Below are 23,071 nucleotides of genomic sequence, written 5' to 3'. Positions count from 1 at the left end.
AGTGATTACGTGAGCGTGAAAACATGACAAGATGATGACAATGGGAGCGTTTGAGAGACAGTGTGGGTGCAGTGGGACAAAGGAGGAGTGGCTGCACAAAATGCATCATTTAAGGCTTAGCGCGGCGAAGACGTTAGCACGCGCAGGCGGCGTTACTGTAACTGCAGGAAGTTCGCATTAGCGGCAGACGTTGGGGCAGACGCAGATATGAGGAAGGCGGGGATTCAATCTACTGTATGCGCGGAAGCAAATGGAATGACGGGAAGTTTTCCTTCAGATGAGTTTGTTTGCACATGCATGCGGACAAGGGTGGAGCTCCATGTAACAAGATCTTAACATGAAGGGAAATGCGGGCTCAGTGTAAGTCTCTAATGAGAGCGAGAACGTGATCAGAGTCAGATGGGTGCCGCAAGCGCCGAGCCCCCTGCAGAAAGAGCCGCCCGACACCCTTTGTTACCTCCAAGTGAGCTGAGACCAGCCCATGAACCATGTAACTAGGTGGTTTCCAGGTTAATGAAAAGCTGTAACTCCGGTCCCACTGTCTCACACTGCTAAACTGACGACTGCCCTCCCTCCATATACTTCCATATTCAACCCCACATTCCTGCACCTTCCCAGTGTGTGTGTGTGTGTTGGGGGGGGGTGTCTGGGTCAGGGGCAATTAACTGTTTACTTTGTGTGAAGCATGGTACATTTACATTTGGGCTGATCATTATCCTGAGTTCGTCACAAGAAGGAAAATGTTTACATTCGTGGTTTTGCTTTATTATTAACAATTAAATTGTGTATGGTAAAAGTTTGAGTAGGGAACAGAACTGTCAAAGCATCAGATGTGATGATGGATGTTTAATACGTTTGCTGTGTCCATCTTTTGCGCCCCAAACCTGACCCTCAATTGCTTGCTCTGCGTCCAAGAAAGTCAATTTAAATTGTACATGTAAACGATGTCTATACTAAAGTAACAAATGAAATTAGCATCTGTAGTATTGCTTTAAATAAAACATTGATTTCAAGTCATTTTAATCAGAGTGAGGTTGGCCTGCAATGTGTCATTTCTATGGAGACATTTCCCAATACGATAAAATTCAGTAGGCACAACCACAATTTATTTCTACCTGTGAAAAGTTAGAATTTGTGTTTGTGGCATTTAGGAAAAATTAATCAATTAATTAATATTTTGTAAGTGCAGCAGCAGATATTAGCAGAGTAAGTGCTGCAGGGTTAAGGCACAATAACCTCTCAAAATGCTCAATACAACTCTATTCGCATTTAGCCATTCACAACGTGGGCTCTGCAGGTGTCCCTCACATGTCCCCAAGACAAATGTACTTGTTAGCAAAGGTGGGCAACAGGGGTCATGACTCAACTGTTCAGTGGGGGGGGGCAGCATAACTGCAGCAGTATTCCATTCAGTCACTTTAAATAAATTACAGATGTTTAAATGTGTAAATTTAGTCCACTTACTTTACAAAATATTGTCCAGATTTTGTGTTTACCACCCTGATGAAAGTTAAAAGTTGGAAAACACCTATTGATTAATTTGTCAAAGCAGTTATCTGGACAAATAAACCAATCTGTTTTATTCAAAAAGCTGCCATATGGTCTTTTTTTTAAATAACATCACTATTTGACTATTGGAGTGTTGACTGTAACAAAGCCTAAATTGGGGACTCATCGTCCCATCCTTATCCTCCTTGGAGAAAGAGAGGGCCAATAAACCGTTATTTGGAAAACCAGTAAACACGAGCTGCTACATATTGTGGAGTTTAGGAAGAAGAAGGAAGAAAAAAAGGGAGAAAGAAAAAAAAGCCTTTGATTCCAAGTTGGTGGAAAAAAGTAAATTTACTCCAGTTGCCATTCAATTTGGCCTGGTGGACATTAAAGCAGGAGTCGGTACCTAATAAGAGCCATGCATGAGAGAGAGACCTAGCAGAGGTGTGTCTGTGTCTGACTGTTGGCTCCAAGGTTCCTGCTAATAGATTTCAGCTCCCTCAATGTCCCAATTAGCTGGTAAGTATGCACAGTTTATGAAATCATGTGCGGATGTTAGGTGTGTGAACATTCACCTCCAGTGTACATGCAGCATACTGTAGGTGTGTGTCATTTAGAAGAACATTTTGTTCCTCTCATTTATACTCTTAACACAACGTGAAGCCCAATTAAACAATACTCTTTCTTGTCTTTGTTGCTATGCAAGTATGTTAAAATCCAAGGAAACAGGAAGACATTTACACAGAACCATTCTCAGCCACACAACACCTATCAGCATAAACACATGGCCAAGCAAACAGAAAACAAACAGATAAACCTGTCTGCTTTAAGAGCAGGTTTTATTGCTTTTTAAGGAAAAGATTTCAAAGAAAACAGTGAGTGCACTTTTAACCCCGACCCCTTGTGAGGACGGACACGGCAGCGCTCAAATCTTACCTGTAATAAACCCCATAGCTTCAACACGTGACCATAAATCACACCTCGTGCCTTCAAAGTATCAAATATCGACTAATACAACACTGCACACCCTTGGCTTTTATCGTTGTGCTTCCTTCTCTGTGTTCTTGTGGTGGCACTGCCTTCAAAGTGCAACCATCTCACTTTTTTTTTCCTCCAGGCACTTCGGGCAATTTATTTACCAAGAAACTGCTGCCATAAATGACAGAAAAAGCAGTACAATTTACTGACAAGTAGTGAATGGGGCAGGGGGGCTCAGAACAAAGCCAGAGGTCCTGGCTGGGCCTGTGAAGGACTATAAAGCTTTAGTAGTAGCCCACGACCTGTTTATGACTGGCTGGGACACTGGTGTGAGGCTCCTGATCATTCTACAGCTCAAGACGGCTGCTGCTCTTGCCCAACACACAAACATGGTGATGGAGCCTGATATACAATACAGTATAATACAAGTTATCACAGACACTGCAGGTCATAGCAGAATCATTAATCAGGAAAATTTTCAGATTAAAAAAAAAACAAAAAAACATCAAGAATCAATATAGATTCATCATAAAAAATATAACACACAACATCTCAAGGTCCTGTCATTACAGGTAATTTGTGTAGAGATTAATGTAAAACAGCTTACCTTGTCTTTACTACATCAAGGGGGTGCATCAGACAGATCTCGACCAGACCTGGAAGGTAAAAAGCAAAACGTTAATGTAACAGAGACATTTAGGAGGCCGCAACAAATATATTCCCAACACAATTCTAAAAGCATCTGTACTTCCCCCCTACAATAAAATACAGCTGTAAGTGCAAGATTTCCACCTCAACCCTGCAATAATGAGACTCGACATGATAGTAATTTTCAATAGGATCCCACTTTCTGTCCTGAACACTACTGTAGGTTTTCTTACAGATTATTCGCATCAAGCAAAAAATTTGCCATTGCAACAGTCTATTATTAACGGGACAGAAAATATTAACTTCCTGGATACATTTAAATCGAATTGTGAGTATTGTAAAATACGTTTACTTTAAGACTCATTAAATTAGGGACAACAGTGAATTGTTGTCTGGTTTTACATCACATTTCATCTGGACTTTGTAGGTTGGGGGGGGGTAGGTTCATGATGTTCACTTTTGTTTTCAGTATCGTGCTTTGCTTACTTTGGCATGTGATGCTGTCAGTCTTTCAAGTGTAACATTGTCTTCATAGGAGTGATCACATGACTCAGTGACAAATGTTGCCTAACTGCAACAAGGGTGCAATGTTTTCCCTAGACATCATGTACTTTCAATAGTATTCGCTTGTCACAATACACTTGTTGTTTCTACAAAATGTAGGAGTTTCTCCAGAAGCTCTCATCACACTGCCAAATAACTCTGTAATTACTGTTGCTGTTTTTGTCTGGATGAGTGACCTAATGAAACGATTTGTATTAGTTAGTGAGTTTGTTTTTGCTGTATGTGAATGGTTTTAAGTCTGACAAATATGCATTCAGTTATTCTGCAAAATAACAAATTAAACATATGTAAATGCCCGACTCATAAGGAATTTGGGATGTTTCTCTTAATGGAAAACATTAAAAAGGGTGACATACAAGCTCAGTATATAAGCAACGCGCCGGCAGCTGGAGAATCTATGCAACCATGTGATCAGTATGAGACTGAGGTTTCACATGCATGCTAACTATGAGCATCTGTGTTGAAAAGCCACTGGTTTGGCACGGAGGCCTACAGACTCAGACAGGTTTTTCATTTTTCTCCCTCTCTTTCTCACTCATGATTCTCACTGCATCCTTTACCGGTGCTTTCAAGGTTTCCCTTGTAGATTCCACTCCATGTGTACACAGCTGCTGTGCAATATGGTCTCTATCTAAGTCGTCTTAAAAGTATGTGTCTTCTGGGTTTTTTCCAGGGAAGTAATTATCAAGAGAAATACCACAGAAAAAATTACTTTGTCTACAGTTGCATCTTAATGTAAGACTGAGAGAACGAAGACCTGCTGAACCAAGCTACCGGTGGGCAGGAGTCAAACCTAATTGCATCCGTCACAGCTCAGCTAACCTGACTGATTATTGACGATACTGCACTGGGAGGATAAATACTAGGCTTTATTGCGCAGCTAATTTGGCCAGCAGTCAAGCCTTGCTATTAGTAGGCCAAGTCAATAAGAGTGGCATCAAATCTTTCAGCAGCTAATCGGATTAGGTGAGGAAACAAAACCTGCCTGTCGGTCCCATCAGCCTGTGCAAACACAAAGATGCTGAGAAGTGACCGAACATGCTCCAACAGGTGACCTAGTGGCGGGAGAACACAACCTGGAAGACCTAGAAAGAAATTCTACACAGCACAGTTGTGGAAGATAAAATAAAAGGATGCAGGATCAAAACCTTTCATAATCCGTTTCATAATCAGGTGTTTTCAGTCTGGTGTCATGTGATCAGGCGTTTGTACTCAGCTCTTGGCCTTTAAATTTAGGGTAATTGTGTGGTTTAGCAATGCAATGTTGCTTTGTACCTGCAAGACGGCAGTTGCTGATGGATGACGTGATGACAAGGCATGAATGCAAAACCAGGCCGTGTTTATTTTTGCGATTGTGTAACAGCCGTTCAAATGCAACACCTTAAAAACAGCTGATGGAAAACGAGGCTGTAGGGAATCTAAAAAATGTTAAAAAGGAACAAAATGTAATAGGACCAGCTGTAACTTCCCAGCTTATGACACGCTGTGCTGGAAATCTACTTCTATACACTGCATTTTGTTGCTACTGTAAGTGGGGGGTTTACTACACAGGACGGCCCTTTCCAGAGTAGTTTAAGAACAAGGACTGACAGTTACTATGAGGTTATTTAGTCAGTTACTTCATGTACTAAAGGACAAGGTCTAAATCAAAGGTGAACAACAGTTCAAGTTTTCTCAATCAAGAAAATGAGTCACAAGAGAACAATGCTTGTCTGTGCCTTGTCATTGAAATTACAAAAGCAAAACACTGCAGATGTAAGTATTTCTACAGATGACAGCTTCACAAAAGACAAACTGTCACTGCACTACAGCCAAAATTATTAATCTTAATTAAGCTTTCACTGAAACCCTTGATATTTTAGGAAGTTGGTTGTGTTTTGCTTCAGTGTTGTGATAATTTACTACTTACTACTTACTGTAGCAGCCATTTGATTTAAATCATCTAATTTGGACTAAATAAACTCTTACAGATACATAACTGAGAAGCGACTACTCACTCCCGAGCCCCAGTGCATCGTGCTCTCCTACTCTAGCTGTCAGCACATACTACTGTATAATAATAGAGCACAGCAGCAATGAAGCCAACAAACTCGTGGGAGCACTTCACAGCCCCAGATAGCCCCTGATGAGCAGCGAGGGTAACGGGAGGGAAAGATGCTACCCGGATCAGCCTCACACTGCTCCTCCAGCTGTGAGGAGGACGGGTTAATAGTGACATGCCACCTGGCTGACGTTTGGGGCTTAGCGGCACGTCAGCCAGTGACATATTGGGAGATTCCATTATTTGAAGCTCCTTTTGTTTCTGGAGCACAATGGTACTGACAGGGCTTGTCATCTAATGCCTTGCACGCACGCCTGCACACAGACACACAGACAAGTGCTAATGGCAAATGAGTCCCTGGAAGACAACCATTAACACTCAGTCTTGCTTCTACAGTACATTGCGAGTTCGCTATTTGCCCTAAACGCATTCTTTGCATTTCAAGACAGTACGTAAGACCAACTACAATGTGGAAACTGCAACAACGTGGTAAGGTATGACTTGCATATATGCTTTTGTTTGGGGTTTTAATCTTAAAACAGTGTTTACATACTCATTACAGAATGAGAGCCTGTTTTAAAAATGGATCCATCATTTACAGCGTATTTAGCGTGGGCGAGTTGTTGTCTTTGTCCTAACAAGTAGCACTGGTACAGCCACCGCCGTACTGGTAAGACATGCCAGCTCATCTGATTACTTATCTTCCAAGTTCATACATCATGTAGGTGAGATAATTATCTGAGTTGGTTTTGGCTCAGGAATGTACGCAGTTTGCTCCCACGCAAAAGTAAAAAAGAAAACAATGGTGCGTTGGGGAGCGATTGCTCAACGGGTGCAGGTGTCATCCATCACGCCAAGACACACACTGAATGACTGTAATTCCCAGCAAGCGCAGGGAGAAGGTCACTGTGGCAGGAAGCAGTTAAATTGACTAAAACACAAGAGACATGGCGACTGCTTCTTTCACATGCTTCCTTGACCTGATAAATGTCTACCACCCAATTTCTTAAACATCTTAATAATAGCTCCTTAATTACTCTCATTAAATATTGAAATGTTCATTTATAAAAGCCAATATCCATTATTTAAAATAAGTGACAAATGTGATTCCAGATCAGATTTACTACATCAAAAAGGCAATAAGTACACAAAGAAGTTGTTTTTTTAAGCACTTTGTTTCAAAATTAAGACTGCATATTGGTAATCGTTTTATAAAAATGCTACTACACCATTTGTGTTTTGGTTCATTGAGAGCCATAGCAGAAAATCATGGCCCATCCTGCGGTTTCGAGGTGTGAGATGAATGTCATAATAACAGAGCTTTACCTCACAGGCCCGCTCCGGTTTTGACAAGTGCTCCTGACTGAACCTGCAGGTGATATCTCATCCCTCCGTGTCCTCCATTAAAACGCTTCAAAACACATCGGCTCTGGAATGCTAAACAAGCCCCGTGAGCTTCGGCTGCCTCGCAATTTGTCATGTGCAGTAACAAAAGCCAACGCGATATCCATCAGCGACGGTGACGGGCACTCCGATTGAGAAGCTGATTAATTTCAGGGTCTTTTACTGCTGGTACAGAAGTAAAAAGGTGAAAGAATGAAGAATGCTGTGGCGATCAATCACGTGATAACTCCTTTTTCCAGCAGTATGAGTCACAAGTCACAATTAATTAAATAATTAATTAAATATTTGTGGCTATGGAACCAGGGCAGCACGGTGGTGCAGTACAAAGCAGTACAAAATGAATGGATGGATGGACAATGGAAACATTTATAGATTTATATTTTTATAATGACAGGGGATCATATATTCACATAGTATTTGTGAGAAACAAATATACACAAATAACACCAGGGCTGCCAGCTTTGGTCAGGGTAATAAACTTTAGTTACTGCCCTGCGAGACTCTATGCACTAAAGTACTGAAATACTACAGAGGAGTCAGAGCTGTTTTTAAAGGCAGCCACCAGTGCAGCGATTCCAAAATGATCACATTAAAAATGGTTTATACTTCATTTCAGTTTTATACAATAAAAGGACACATGGAATCCGTCATGAGAACAAATAATCCCTCCATGCACAGAGAGGGAAGCTGTGGCAAAAGTAATGGTAGCCATTCGTACCAAAGGCAGTTAAACCAAAGTAACGTAATTAATGTGGAAGGAGGCAACCATTACTAAATCGGACTTCTGCTGCTCATCTAGCTCTGTGGTCAATGCTGGATGAATCGAGCCATGGCAAATTAGTGGGGGTAAAATAAACTAAAAACAGCCCATGAAAGGGAAAAGAGAACGTATGATCATCTGCTCAAGTCGAATAGTGTTGAGGAAGTGCAGTATTTAAAAGACAAGAAAGTAAGTAATTAATCGCAGACATCCTCAATGAGGCTTCCTGTGTAAAGCAGAAAACAAACACCCCTGTAAAATCCCCTGCTAGACTCTATTGTACTTGTACTTCAAAAAAAAAAAAACTAAAAAAGATGCTTCGATAATGAGCCGAGCCATCTCCAGTGGTTACATGTTGAAAAAAATATAACCCATGTGAATGACGTGCAAATTTGCCACAACATCAAAGCACAATTTTATTATCCCACGTTAAACTGCCCAATGTGCTGCAAACACAATCAACCCGGTAGACTGCAAACATTTGCATCCTTAAAGTCTGGAAGAAGAAATACATGACTACTTACAGTACACAATCCATATAGTCTATGTACATGTATTTATTAATGTTAAATACACAGCTGGGGTTTGCATTGTGTATTGGGAGGAAGATGAAGGAGTGAGTGCTACTAACTGCATTAGACCTGGAAGGTGCAGACAGTGCATGGCTGTATCAGGGCCGTCTCTATTACTGTTGCCGTTTTCTTGACCCCCTGTGGTCACGTTTTTTTTTTTTTCCTTTTCACAGCGATCTGATGCAAATAGTGGCACCAGCACAACGGAAGCTCGTGCCAGGAGAAGAAGAAAAGGAGACCGAATGGATGCAAAACCTGGTGCAACTGATGCTTGAGAGGAAGTGCTCGGTGTCATCTTGGCCTGATTCCTTTCATAAGGATAGCTTTTAAACAAATTGCCTCTAACCCCTGCAGGACACCTGTCACCATCTAAATAAAGGTCATAGAATAAAATACTGTACACTGTAGTACTGGAGGCTGACGGTCACAAAATTCTGCAAATTTACTTTAAATTTTTCTTATTCTTATTTCCACTTTATTATTTTCTCTTCAACGGTTTCCTGCTCTCATTTGTTTTATGTAAAACGGAGTGATACGTTCATCCAACAAGTCACCCCTGGGGAATTATTGCGCAGTGTGGAAACAATAAAAATGAAATCATGTTTAGCCTGAGTATCATCAGAAAATACCCACTGATAAACAGCAAGCCGGTTTGTATTGTGCACTTGAAATATGGAGTCTGAAAATGCAGCTTGGATGACTTATGAAATGCTTCAGTCCAACATGAAAGAAGTCCGGTGACTTAACTTTTAAGACATTTCACCGACAAAGTCTATAAAACGCAAGTCCTTGTTTAAATACCAGAAAGGGTTTGGCGCGTTCTCTTCATGATGCTTTGCAGCCACATACTTTAGCCATTATCTAATTGCCTCTGCAGGCCCATCATGACATTTTGTGCATCAGCAGGTGAAACCTGAGTAATTCATTTAAATAAAAAACGGGCAAGGACTCCAGAGAACTTTGTGCTAAATTATTTTATTTGCTTGGCACATCCTCAAAAACTCACCATTAAATTCAGCCTAAAACCGCAAAGCACGTACTTGTTGGCACCGCTGCTTTGATTCCAAGAAAGAAACTACACTAGCCTTTTGCCGTAGACGAGCAAAACAGTAATTTAAAAAACAAAAAAAAGAGAGGAAAAACAGCCATCTCCCTATCATATATTTTGCAAACAGAGATATCTAACAGCCCGACAGCAATGGAAAAATAATGTTTGTTTTCAGCATCACAGTTGATGTTACACCGAATTTCAACCGACGGAACAGATGCCACTTAAATGACCGTCTGTGTCACTATATTTGACTACAGTTGGGAAATGTCATCAATTTGTTAGTACAACAACAAGTCACTATTTATGTGTGTGAGCCAACTGTTTTAAGACCCGTCCCTAAAGCACATTACCGATCAAGCCCTCACTGGTCTAGTCCCAACACGCTGAATTATTCAGATATCAGGAGAGTCAAATCAAATAATGACACTGGACAGGAAAATGTGTGCTGCTGAGAATTATTGAGCAAGATGTTTGGAGCCAGGCACTTGTGTTCAGGAGGGAGGGAAACAAGTTTCGTCTGCGCAGTATAGTAACTGTAACACAGTGATGACTGACGGAAACTGAAAAGCCATCAGCAACTCATGAATCTGGATTGAAAACAAACACTGCAACTAAAGAATGAACCTTTTGTGCAGCTTGTTTAGCTTTAAACTAATATAATTTAAATAAGGAATACAGTATTGGAGGCTCTTCTATCAGGACTGTAAGGTTACACCAGATAAAAACTGTCTAATGTCTTTTTAGGTTCTGTAATATTTTTGAGCTTATGCAGAGCATGGGGACTGGGCCATCATGGTAAGCCATTATATGATGCTGCTGAGTGATGTGAAGCAGAATAGTAAGTGTAAGTGGACTTCCCACTGTAGACACCACCATCATTATCTTCACCACATCACCATAACATCACCACAACTGGTGACACGCCCACACAGCCGGTAACCTCTAGACTTCAGCAAATCCACCTTGTGTAAACAAAGATCTCATCCCCAACCCCCAGAGGGGAGAGCTGTGTCGTTACTGTCACCTAGTGGACGGAGGGGAGACAGATTGATAAATACATGCAGAGGTGAGACTCGGAAAGAGAGAGGGAGGGAGAGAGATGGAAAGCACATGTGAAAACCACACAAAGGTTGACTCTCTTCCTGAGAGAGACGGAAAGCAGCTGCAAAAGCAACTCTGCTTCATGTAATAAGAAAAATACAAATATCAATCACTCATCACTTTTGAAATAGGATGCTCCTACTTAAAAAACACTCCAAACACTAAAGATCCTCCATTTCTGTAATATGCAATCTTTTTATTTTACACAGGGACAGAGCTGACCACTTGGCCAAAACAAGCCAGAAGCTCACCTGGGTCCATAAAAGCTGATAATAGAGCTAATAATTGGGAGGCAACAGCAATAATGGTGTTTTAGTGAGGCAGTAAATTCTTTAATTAGTTGTTAACACCCTCTGTCTTATGGATAGGCTGAAGCTGGCCATTGCTTGCCCGCTGTCTAGAGCAGGTTAAATAGGCGTTCTGAGGCAGTAACACATCTTTAAAAAAAAAAAAAGACCAGCACCTTCACTGTTAACAGACATGTGAGCACCTGCTTGTCATAACAAACGTATGGGAGATGTTTAAAGCTTCAAAATCGTGTTCAAGTTCACTTAAGATCCAGTCTGAGGCTGCAAACGCAAGATGAGATGTTCTGTGGGCCACATGGAACAAAGCCCTTCTTGGCGCACATCTTGGGATATATCACGGTAGGGACGTTCTCCAAACACACACACAGTCTTTGTGGCTAAAGAAAAGGACTGCAAGGTAGATAAATGCAAATGATGCAGGGACTGGAAAACCAGCGGACATTCCTGAACAGTGATACAACCTTCCAGTCCGCGGACCGGCCATGGTGGAGGTGATACAGTAGAGGAGAGTGAATAAGCTGACAGGGTGGTCCGTCTCCTCCGTGCCGGCTGGGCTGACAGGCGTGGTGGGGAGAGGAGAAGCGCTCACGGCTACAGCAGCGGTGCTAAGACTCGAAGCTGTTGCTACAGTTAAGAACCCGCATGCTTCACTCGAGTCTTAAGCCCAGAGACTTAAAGGAAGGAAGCCATTACTGAAGTGTAAATGCACTCAGCCATCACTGCTTAAACACAGTCAAAATATGTTCCAGCGCTTGAAAAAAAAAGGGAGGGAGGGCGTCGGTTCTGTTGCAACACAGCAGGGCTCTTTTGTCCCCGTCCCTAGGGCAAATGAAGGCCCTATATGAGCCTAGCAGCTTCACACATTCTGTTAGCACGCTCGCTGTGGCCCTTTCCAAACATTGCATAACACAGATGCAGGCTGGTGGTTTGGGTCTGATGAGAGACCTTGATTATGTTACATACAGCGGCGGTTTGATGCAATAATTATGCAATCAGCAGCACAACTGAGTGTTATGTCTATGATTCCTCAACATTATTTGAACTGGGGTAATTAATTATTGCAGACAGGCAGGCTTAATGGCTCACTGTGTGACAGGGCATCCCTGACAGCTTTTGTTTTGGCAGGTGGCCCCGTGCCATGTCGCTCAAGCAGCACAAAGGAAAACCACGCTCGGGCTTATTCACAACACATGCATTACTCCGAGCCTATCAGTTCGCTCCCAAGGCAGACACAAACAGCCTATACATCGACAGCACCAACAAGCGAGCAGATGGACAAAGGTGCAGGAGCTGGTTTCCATGCGCTGAAAGAGAGGAGGTAGAACTAAAAGACGTCCAACGCAAACCAGAGCATGTGTTGTTCCTGCAATCTTAGTCTGTTGGGTCAAGATTTGCACATGTCACATGTTGTTCAATAAAAAGAAACAAGACCTGTCAGAAACAACACACGGCAACAAACTAGAGAAAATGTACATACACACTGAACACACTCCAAACGTTCCCTTTCTTTAACATGTGCGGATGAGAAAATGTTAATGAAATTCAGCAACACGCAAAAGAAATAGCTCCATCATCATTCTGTAATTGAGGGTCAAGATCTCCCCATTGGACCAACTCCAAGTGCACCATGAATGAGTGCAGTGGTCGTTTTTATCCCAAAATTGCTGAAATAACTCCAAACTGTCAGCAGAGAGTTATGAAAGAGAACTGCTTCAAAGGGGTCACACAGTAAGCGCACTAACACCACTACAAGGTGGTGTCCTAAAATGTATTGGCTATTAACCTACATCGATTTAGGAGAGTTTCATATGATCACAAAATAGTGAAAGAATGAAACAAAATGTTGCTTAAATCTAGATTTACATAGATCTTAGAGATCATTTTTCTTTCAGAACAAAAATAAAGGAAAGGTCTTTTCTTTAGGATTTGGATATGTGAAGGTTCATAAAATCTTAGGACGCCTTGGCTAAACTCCCTTGAATGTGTGGGGGCCTCTGTGCAGAGGCCAGTTGTGTTCGCTCTCCTGGTACAGAGCCTTCACGTCCGTTTGCTTACATTAAACTATCACCGAGGTCAGTCTGGCGACGGTAGTTGCGCGGCCTGTGTACATCTGAAGCAAAAGTGAGGCGTCGCGGTGCGAGCGCAGCAAATTCTTTTTGGGCACCGGCTATGCTATGACAGATGCCGACGATGAACTCTTGACACCGGCTCAACGGGTTTATGTTCAACATGTGTGTCTCCGTTAGTGTCTCTGGTTTCCAGGAGGCCGCCGTGGCTGGTTTACTGTGGACGCAGGTATGTGTGTGTCTGTGTGTGTGTGTGTGTGTGTGTGTGTGTGTGTGTGTGGAAGAGATGAGAGGAGCAGCAGGATCTGGAGCTATCTGGGAGGTTGAGCGTAATGACACACTGGGGACAGATTAGGTTCCTGTCCATCAGGGTTCCATCAGGAAGACTCTGATTTACAGCCGCGCTGACCAGCCAGGCTGCCCTCCACCCAAAGCAAACACACACGGAAAACACCGCCGCCTCTGTGTGGTGGCAGCTGGCGGGCTTGCACACATGTTGCATTTGGCTACGTCGCCCACCGGTCAGCCTTTGACTTTTACATCATGGCGGAGCAAAAAGGCCCAGTTAGAAATCGCAGCTTTGTCAAATTCCACGTCAAATTCCACGCGCGCGCGCGCCCACGTATTAGCGACGCACGCTACTTAATGCCGGCTTCCACACAACAGTGACAGGAGGGAGATGGACAGGTCCATTAAACAAGATGTCACCCCCAAACACAACAATGATTAATCACACAGTGCAAATTATAAGCACCTGTATGAGCAAAGCGAAGCCCTCTCTCACTGTCTGACTGCGTGCTTTCACTCTCAGGCAGCCGTCCCTCCACCTCCACAACCCCCGGCCTCCCCCACCCCCACATTTACTTGAACCCAGAGAAAGTCTTCCTGAAAAATAATTCACCTTGGACACAAAAGGTCATTTGGAATTTAGTTTTCCATGAAATTACAGTTTCTGATGTTGCAGGTGGAGCAAAACGACAGGAACTGCAAGGAAACGGACGCACAAAGAAAATATTCGAGGCTAAAATGTTTTTACATGATTTTTTTTTTTTATCAAGAACACACATGACACCTGGTGACAGCGTAAAGGATAATTTAAGGGTAAAACACAAAAGCTTGAAAAAGCGAGTTTAATGGGAAGATACTCACGCTTTTTTATTCATCTTCAAACATATTGAATTCACTTTGAGAAGACTGTGGCCCTCTGTGTAAAATCACATGAATTCATTATGCTAACAAGGCCGCCCCGCTGATAGGCACGAGGGCTGATGTGAGGAAATGTGAGTTTGATTAATGTGGGCAAAATTGAGCTGTGCAGACTGCTCCCCGGGCCCAGTTAAAGGAGTCGCCTGCCATCAGACTCAAAAGGCTCCAAGCTGCAGAGCCCGTCGACACTTCACAGCAGACCCTCCCTCCACCGCCATGACAAACAGCCTGGCCTCTGCCTGGACTTGAATTAATCTATCTGGCACCAGGCGCTCCCGATGAAAACCACATTCCTGATAGCTTATACAGGGAGGGAGATCATACTTGTTAGTGTTTTGCTTTGTGTTCTGTGTTCACGTATCAACATTTTAAGTAGCTCTGGCCTGGATCATCTCCGTGTGCAATTCTCCAGTGCTCTTGAGCCAGCCAGACCACAGCACGCCAGCAGAGACCAACCAGGCCAGCGGAGCGGACTCTATAGAGGAGCGGGTCCCGAGAGGCTGAACATCTCACGAAGGCCAATCCGAAAGCAGCAGCACCGGCAATCTGTAGGCCTTCAGGGAGCGTGGCGCACTGCCATGTATGGAGGAGGACTAGAGACGGAGAGGTAAGAGAGGGAGGAAGGGGAAAAGCAAAGCCGAGCAACTTAGAGCCCCCAGGTACCTGCCCGTACAGTCGCCTCTCTGCAAATGTTTACTTTGGACCAGACTGGCAGCCAACTGGTTGCAATTGACCTTCTACCAGGACGAGTTAGAGAGTGAATATGAGACTTTTCCTTCTGGGAAAAAGATGGAGGGAAGCCACACACATACACAAACTAAACATATACCCCCACATACACCCCCCCAAAATAATTAAAAAGCTGCATATATTTATGAGTCAAGGTAAAAAATGAAAAAACAAAAAGAAAAGCTGAAACGAGATCTAGAAGGAACCCAAAAAGTTCACCTGTCACAGGTGTTAACACTCAGACGCACCAACTCCTGAGCCAGTGGAGAACAGGGAGGCTGGCACATGGGACCGACCATCAGGTCAGGCACCTTCACCAAGGAAAGCACCACAGACCCACAGCCTTTTCATCCTCCTCCCCTGACCAAACGCGCCGGTTGGTCATCCGCCCCACAACCAGGAGAGCTAGGCCGTGATGGAGGAGGCCCGCTGGCTCCATAGACTAAATAAAACCTCTTAATCCTCATAAACTGCTCCACATGAGTATTACATCCCTAATTCTGTGCAGGACTTCCAGGGGAATGGAACTCATTTCGTGGGTAAAACATTACCAGGATTCCTCCTGTTGCTGCCTGGCTTTTATAATAAGCTCCGTGTTCTGCTGTGATACGAACCTTCAATTTCTGCAAAAATATTGATGACAGAATGAGCTTATAATGAAAAATGCCCCAGGAAACACTGGGGACTGCATAGATGACATAATTGCTGTCTAGGAGTACGCGGGTGTGTTTCGACAGCCATGTTGTCCAGCAAGGATTTGTTGGGGAAGAGGAGGAAAAAAAATGCAGAGCAGACGTGCCACCCACTTGCTAAACATGATCACACAGGCCTGTAGAGTTGATATAATTCATCAATAAAAATCAGGTTTAAAATAAACACGTCCGTGTAATCATTTCACTTGTCAGCCAGTCTATTCATGCTCAGCACGCGAGCCCACTCCGCATACACCTGAGGAGTGTAAGCATGCGTCGGCCCAGGCAGGAAACAAGGGGGGAGAGGGCAGGTTGGCATTTCACTCCAGGCCAGTCATTTGTCACAATTGTCACAAAATGCACAAACACAAATTACTGAATTATAACGGCGGATGTGTGCGTCTTGCCTTGGTTAAATCAAGACAGCGCTGGGAGTTGTCATAACAGCAGTGGTGTCTGGGCCACCGTGGGGTGAAGGAGGTGGCCCGGGCTTTGGCGACCGTTGTTCTTGCCAATTATTTGCGTAAACACAACACGAATGCAGGATATTGACTGACACGGAAGACAGAGGGCGAATAAGAACACCGATAAACAGAGCTCGGGAGTAATCAGGTTATAAAAACATGCTACAGTAAATGTTTCACAACAGCAACACATTCATGTCACTTTAACCAGGGTGTAATGGAGAAGCAGCTATAAAACCAAGGCAGGAAACTAGCAGCCTTTGTCTCAAGTCAGTCAAGGTTTACTGCTCAAAAATATTTACACAAGAGTAAGGACACAAGTAAAACAAGGATTTAACTCTGATGAAAGGCAAATTTTAGAGGATATGTGTGTACTAATATTTTATGAACAAAATCCATCAACTTCATTGAAAACACTACTGTGAATTTCGACTGATTGAGAAAATAACCATTAGTTGTTGTTGCAGTAGTTGTTGCACAGAACAGACGCGTACTGGCATGTGTGTGTTTCACAGAGCGTGTGTTGAGGTGAACCACACAGGTACGGTGGCCCAGACACAGGAAGCGTATTAACATGGACCCACGTTTACTCTCCTAACCGCACGGCATCCCACAGGGACGTGGATGAAAAGCTCGAGCCAAGCCTTTACACACACACACACACGCACACGCACACACGGAGGAATCCGTTTCTCCACCTCCAAGTCCATGTAGACGTCCATCCATTAACACTCACATAAAACACCTACAGGCGCCCGTATTCTATTAGAGGTCAGCGCTTGGCTCCTCAATTTCATGGCCCATGTATGAGGGTGAGCGTGATGACAGAAGGGCAGGCGAGCTGCTCTGCTGCAGATAACCAGCCACTGCTTAATGCACACATGCAGGAAACATGGCCTGTACACACCTCTGTGAGCGCCAAGTGTCAATGCAACACACACACACACACACACGCGCACGCGCACGCGCACACACACACACACACACACACACACACACACACACACACACACACACACACACACACACACACACACACACACACACACACACACACACACACACACACACACACACACACACACACACACACACACACACACACACACACACACACACACACACACGCTTATGGGCTCTATTGTCCTTTTCTCCTTTTCCCCCTCCACCCCTGCACTTAGGAACTAGGTCTCTTCCATGGCTGGGAGCTTGTAATTTGTTACAGGCGGCTGGGCAGCCAGAGAAGTCTCCTTCTTATCTGGACAAGGGATCACCAAGAAAATCATATCAGGGGCAAGGCGTGTTTAAATATAGCAGTAATTGCAGCAATCATTTCTTGCTGTCTCTCCAACCCCCTGCTTACGAGACCCCACCCCTAACTTTCTCCCCTGGTTTTCCAACCCCACCGCCGCCACTCTTCCCCAGTGTTTTCCCCGCACTCGCTTCGCACAACACCCTCCCTCTTCCCCAGCATTTCCTTCTCTCGTATCCAGTTAATCCTGGCTCGTGGTGTGGGTTCGGGGGCTGACAGTTGCATGACAAGGAATGTTTCCCTTTGTAAGAGCCTACTTCCTCCTCGCGCAGTTTTAGCCTAATTGAAATGTTTCCTATTGAGCTCAATCAAGGGGGCAATTACCTAATTATTCGCTTATGCCTAACTCGACCCTGTAAGAGAGAGATGGAGAACTGCAGTGTGGGGAGAGGGAGGGATGGAGAGAGGGGAGAAAGACAGAGTTTTGTGATAAAGAAAAAAAAAAATTAAAAAAAACTGACCATTCCCGGTCCCGTAACCAGCTATTGCAAATAATGTAGAATCCACACAACTGGTTATTTTTCTAACTTACCCATCAACTAATTTTATTTGATAACTATAGATACTAATTAGCTGTTACAGTAAATTAACATGACCAATAGAAGCAGAATAAGTTGATGAGCTCTCCTTTTTGGGGATACAATACAAAGTTGAGAGCCGAGTAAAAAGGTGGCCCTGTGAGAAAGCGCCCGTTTTATGAGCTCATAAGGAAAAGTATTATCAAAGAGAAGAGCGAGGGGGACGGCGTAGACAAGAGGGAGACATTAAAGGAGCTGGAATGTTTTGTCCCAGCTCAGCCGGGCTCCAACACATTTAATAATGAGACAGGTAATAAAACACACTGGCACACGCACACACACACACACTCATACACACACACTATGGCAAATGGGAGGACGTGTTTTCATATGCTTTCTTCCCAGCTTTCCTGACATTAAAACAGATTACCTATGTCATGTTCTGAACCATAATAAACAACATTTTATAGCTCATTTGAAAATGGAGTATGTTAAAAGAGCAATCAGTATGTCGTTAAAAGTATCCATCTTGTGCAAAGCAAAGCTTTACTAGTGAATCATTTATTTTAGCGCCGTGAAAAATGTCCCTGCAGCCGCACAACGAACGGCGTGAATATCAGTACCTGTGTGAAAAGCTGCGTACGCCTGGATTTAAATCCTGTCCTCCCCTCTCGCGCTCTCATTTGTTTAAGCACGCCCCTAAATGCAGCATCAACAAGTATTGGCTGGATTACCCTTAAATCAATCATTTAAATATATGGATAAATCAGCGAGCCGTCTGGGTTTAAGCACACATGCCGTAGCTTAATTCACCCGAGCAAACGAGCACAGCAGCCGTATTTCAGCCAACATGTGCACCACTGTTGTCTAAACAAGCGCTGCGAGGCAGGCCGCAGAGGAGGGTCCTGGCTGGAGGTCATGGAAAGCAGTTGCGACGCGTGCACACAAACACACGCACACACCTACACACTCTAGGCTACGGAGGGAGCGAAGGCCCCGGCTTGAGGTCATGGAAATCTGTTATAATGCAGCCTTTCACCAGGGAAACAGAGGGGATCACACACACAAGTTGCTCTGCTGTGACACAAGTGACCGTGTGTACACACACAAACACAGCAAAAGAAAATTAGACAGACAAACACGACGGCATGATGTGCTCATCCATGATGACCTCGTCGGTCTCGTCGGGAAGAGAACTGAAAGGCCATTCTCCCACATGCTGGGTGGGCTGGTCAGCTAGACTTCACGGGGCAGCGCAACTGGGAATTCTGCTAAAACGCTTTACGTACACAAACATTAACTTTATTATAGTCACGGTTTCATACGAACGCGGTATCAGTCCGTCCGCTTCCTCCGAGTGCTGAGAGCTAAACTGAATGTGGGAAAGGTAGCAGAAGGAAAAGAAAACGTCCACCTTGAAAAATGAAGGCTTAAACACACAGCTATGGAGGCTGGGACAGGGCAAAGGGAAGAAAATGAAGGCTCAGGAAGAAAGAGAGCAGATCGTCCAGGTGGTCCCTACCCCCGGAGCTTACATGGGCACTACACTGATGTGAAGGGCAGAACCTGAAACCCATGCAAATGTGATCACCAGAGCTGGGCTTGATTGGGACGGCCGCATATGATTAAATATAATTGCAAAGAACCTTTTCCAAATGGCCCGGCGGTTTTGAAGAAGTAGGAAGGAAGGATTTAAAACTAGTTCTGAGTCTTTTTAAAAGGGAAATGAGAGCGAGAGAGAAGGTGAGTGGTTCTTGTGAGAACCACTTAAATTGGCAACGCAGCAAGAGAGGGGAGATGAAAATGCGATTTACTCCTTCAAATCAGGACTGGTTTTTACATGCACTCGCCGAGCGGGGAGGCTTTACTGGCAGATAAAGTAGGTTGAGGTTCAGGGGCAGACCTGTCACACGCGGATGATTGATGGCTTAGTCTGAAAGCTTAAGTCAACAGAGCATGAGCACGTCTCAGCAGCCTGGCCGGGGCCCTCCACTCAGCACCTATTTAAGGGTCAGGTGTTTCAGAACACACTTACCGAGCAAACGCTCCCATTATCTTATCAAAGCAACAGCTGAGGAGCAGGGAAATGGCAAAATATCATCACTTCATTTTGAGAACGGTGACACTCGTGACAGAGTCAAGTGGTCTGAATTTTGAGCGCTTGATGAATGAATGCAGAATAAATATTGATGAGTAAAATGCATGGCTTAATTTAAAATTCTTCTAATTGTATGCATTTATCTAAAACAAACTTTTAATCAAAAATGCCCTAATATTTACGGTTTTCTCCCACGAGTTTAATTAAAAAAAGTGGGAAAAAAGCAGCAAGTTTTACTCAAGAAACTGAAACCAAAAATATTAAATATATACAAGTTGATAATTTTAGGAAGTTGGGACTGTGCACACATGTAGGAAAAGTTGCTGGCCTGTTTCACCATCTGCTACTGTCACATTACAGATTAAACTGAAGCATGTTTATGTGCATGTCACAAGCACATTTTCTGGGTTCTGACATCATTAGTTTGTGCATCCAGCAAAGCTGGAAGCCTTGGGAGGAAGTTTGGGTGAGCTGCAGAGGAAAACACTGCATTTGTGCACAGCTTGTCCTACTTCTGTGTTTAGAACTCTCTGCTGTGTGAGGAAGGATTTGGTGGGTTCTGGGTCATTTGCTTCAGGGGGCAGGTGTCCACCCTGCTGATCTGTGGGGCTGTTCCACTTCAACACCTTGTCACAGAATCCCCCGCCCCAGCCCACCTCCTAACCCCCCGCCCACGCTCAACTTCATCATGTCATACAGGAATCTAGGTAGGAAATCTTTCTCCTCTCAGATCATCTGAAGACATCTCCCAGGCTATAATTAGAAATGTGGATTTCCTCATCTACATGTGAGACTCAAGAACATGTTTACAGGTCACAGAGGCCTTCCACAGTATTCTTTTAATGACAACATGGCTTGTTTTAGGGCTTGTTTTCATACTTCCGATCATCTGGTAGTTTCTCGAACATAATTAACCTTGGAATTTGTGGAAACAGATTCCAATGTGTCAAAACTATGTGAAATAAATAATACAAGGCAGAATTGAACCAGCACTCTTAAGCCTACCTAACAGCCAAACTGCACAATTACTTCTACAAAGTCATTATTTGATGCCGCAAAACTTCATTATGATTCTCATGTCTTAGGTTTCCATGTTAAACCTTGAAAGAGAGAAATCAATCACAGATGCCCTTTAAACACACTCCTAGGTCTTTCGTGGGGTTTGGTGCACGATGGCGACGTCGCAGGGTATGTTTAAACAAACTGAAATTCAATTGTGGATATGTAACTTCAGTTTGAAATTTGGTCCATGTGCTGTGCAAACATGATATGCAGCGGATATGTCGTACACAATAGAGGTGAACGAGCCTGTTTGCTACTCCTCGAACCCCCCAGAAAGAAAGACAAACAGCAAGAAAGCAGAATCTGAAATAGAGTCAGGAAGTGAAAGGAAAAAGGCAAATCCAGACATAAATGCTCCTGCGGTCGGAGTCATTTTCATCAGTGTGTTTGTCTTCCACTGCAAATGAATGGCAGATGCTACAAGGTGGCCTTTTAGCAACAGCAAGGCTCCTACAACAAATAACACACGCACATGCTGGAGCGCACACTCTCCAGTCCATACACAGTTCAGATTCATCTCTGTGATACAGTGTTGCTGTAATTCCCGTCTGATTAGGAACAGGCCCTAGCTGCTGAGGAGCAAGCTTGAAAGGAGATAAGCTCTGAGGGGCGGAAGGACGAGGAAATGGAGACGGCTTTGACATGATGTAGGTCTTAGCCGTAGCAGAGCCCAATAAATCGCCTGGATTTCAGACCGTCATGGTTCCACCCAAGAGTGTGTGTGTGTGTGTGTGTGTGTGTGTGTGTACGTACATGTCTAGGCCTATTTGCAGCCATCTCCGCAATAGGCGTACAGCTCTGACAGGACCTACACACCCCTGCATGAGTCTAGTCCACAGTATGTGTGTGCATGCCCTGGAGTTTCTTACATGCATGTGCGTCTCTTCCTGTGCGGCCTGCAGCTACGGCAGGACCTACATCACAACACAAACATCAGGAAGAGAGCTCGGAACACAATCACTGGATCACACAAGATCGGATTCAGTGACTCAGCAGGGGCCTGGGGAGCACAGATGAAACAATCACAAGTAGACAAATGGGGGCACACGCACACACAAGTGCACGCACGCACACACACCAGGAACAGTATTTAACCTTCACTCTGTAGGAAGAATCTCATCTCTGATTTCCCCAATTTCCCCCCGTTGATTCACTCCCTGTTGGAGCCAGATGAGGACGAGGATGGCACAACAAACGCTGGCGCTCTTGATCTTCCTCCTGGTCATCAGTGTCCACATCGTCATCCCAACCAACCACCCACTGCCACCCCCCTTTACCCCCATAGGTTGGGTGCCTCCCAGCTGCAGCCCAGCTCGTCTTGATTGCGCCTGATTTGGGTTAAGTGAGTATTACCCTACTGCGGTTAGAGTAGGGACTCTCCCACAGGCTGGAAACAAGAAAGGAGGGGGACCTCTCCTTCATAAACACATACATAGAGCGTGCACTCACACACCCTGTTTAGGCATGTATAACAGAAAACGACACAAAACACACACATACAGAAAAGGTCAGTGTGAATGGATGCAATCTCACGACCACAAGTTAAAGTTAGCTCCAATTTTAAAACCAACCTAAAAACAGTAACTTACATTTTCTGTTGCCAATCGATGGCTGCTGTGCAAAAATATGTATAAAACTACACAGGTTGGCTGTATCAGTTTTACATATTTTGTCAAACCACTGCAGAAAACCTTAATGCAATGACATGATGTAATCCAGATGCTGTTAACTTCATAAGATGGGAATACGTGTTAAAAATCTGTTGCAAATATTACTGTTTATTTTTGTCTGCTGCAATGTCTTTAGTGTAGGTTTGTGTAAATGTAAATTCCCATAACAGCAGGTGGATGGAAATGCACTTAGCAATCGAGACACATTCACCACTGTAGGTAGTATAGTAACACACACACACACACACACACACACACACACACACACACACACACACACACACACACACACACACACACACACACACACACACACACACACACACACACACACAC

The 23,071-nt window shown here is 43.9% G+C and overlaps 1 protein-coding gene across 3 annotated transcripts in view; it reads right to left on the bottom strand.

Annotated features, from left to right (window-relative positions):
* slc25a21 (solute carrier family 25 member 21) overlaps positions 1–23,071 on the bottom strand; it is a 63,058-nt gene that overhangs the window by 18,742 nt on the left and 21,245 nt on the right. For 2 of the 3 annotated variants that reach the window (XM_029138742.3, XM_029138743.3), the window contains one exon: positions 3,077–3,125. In XM_029138742.3, coding sequence (XP_028994575.1) covers positions 3,077–3,125 — 49 coding nt within the window. Of the gene's footprint in view, positions 1–3,076; positions 3,126–7,048; positions 7,140–23,071 lie in introns of those variants that run through there. The other variant, XM_055505507.1, reaches the window with a different exon arrangement.

This window comes from Betta splendens, chromosome 22 (assembly GCF_900634795.4).
Source record: "Betta splendens chromosome 22, fBetSpl5.4, whole genome shotgun sequence".
Taxonomy (NCBI): Eukaryota; Metazoa; Chordata; class Actinopteri; order Anabantiformes; family Osphronemidae; genus Betta; species Betta splendens.
Note: the sequence above shows the minus strand (reverse complement) of the source record. Positions and strands in the feature narration are given on the sequence as shown.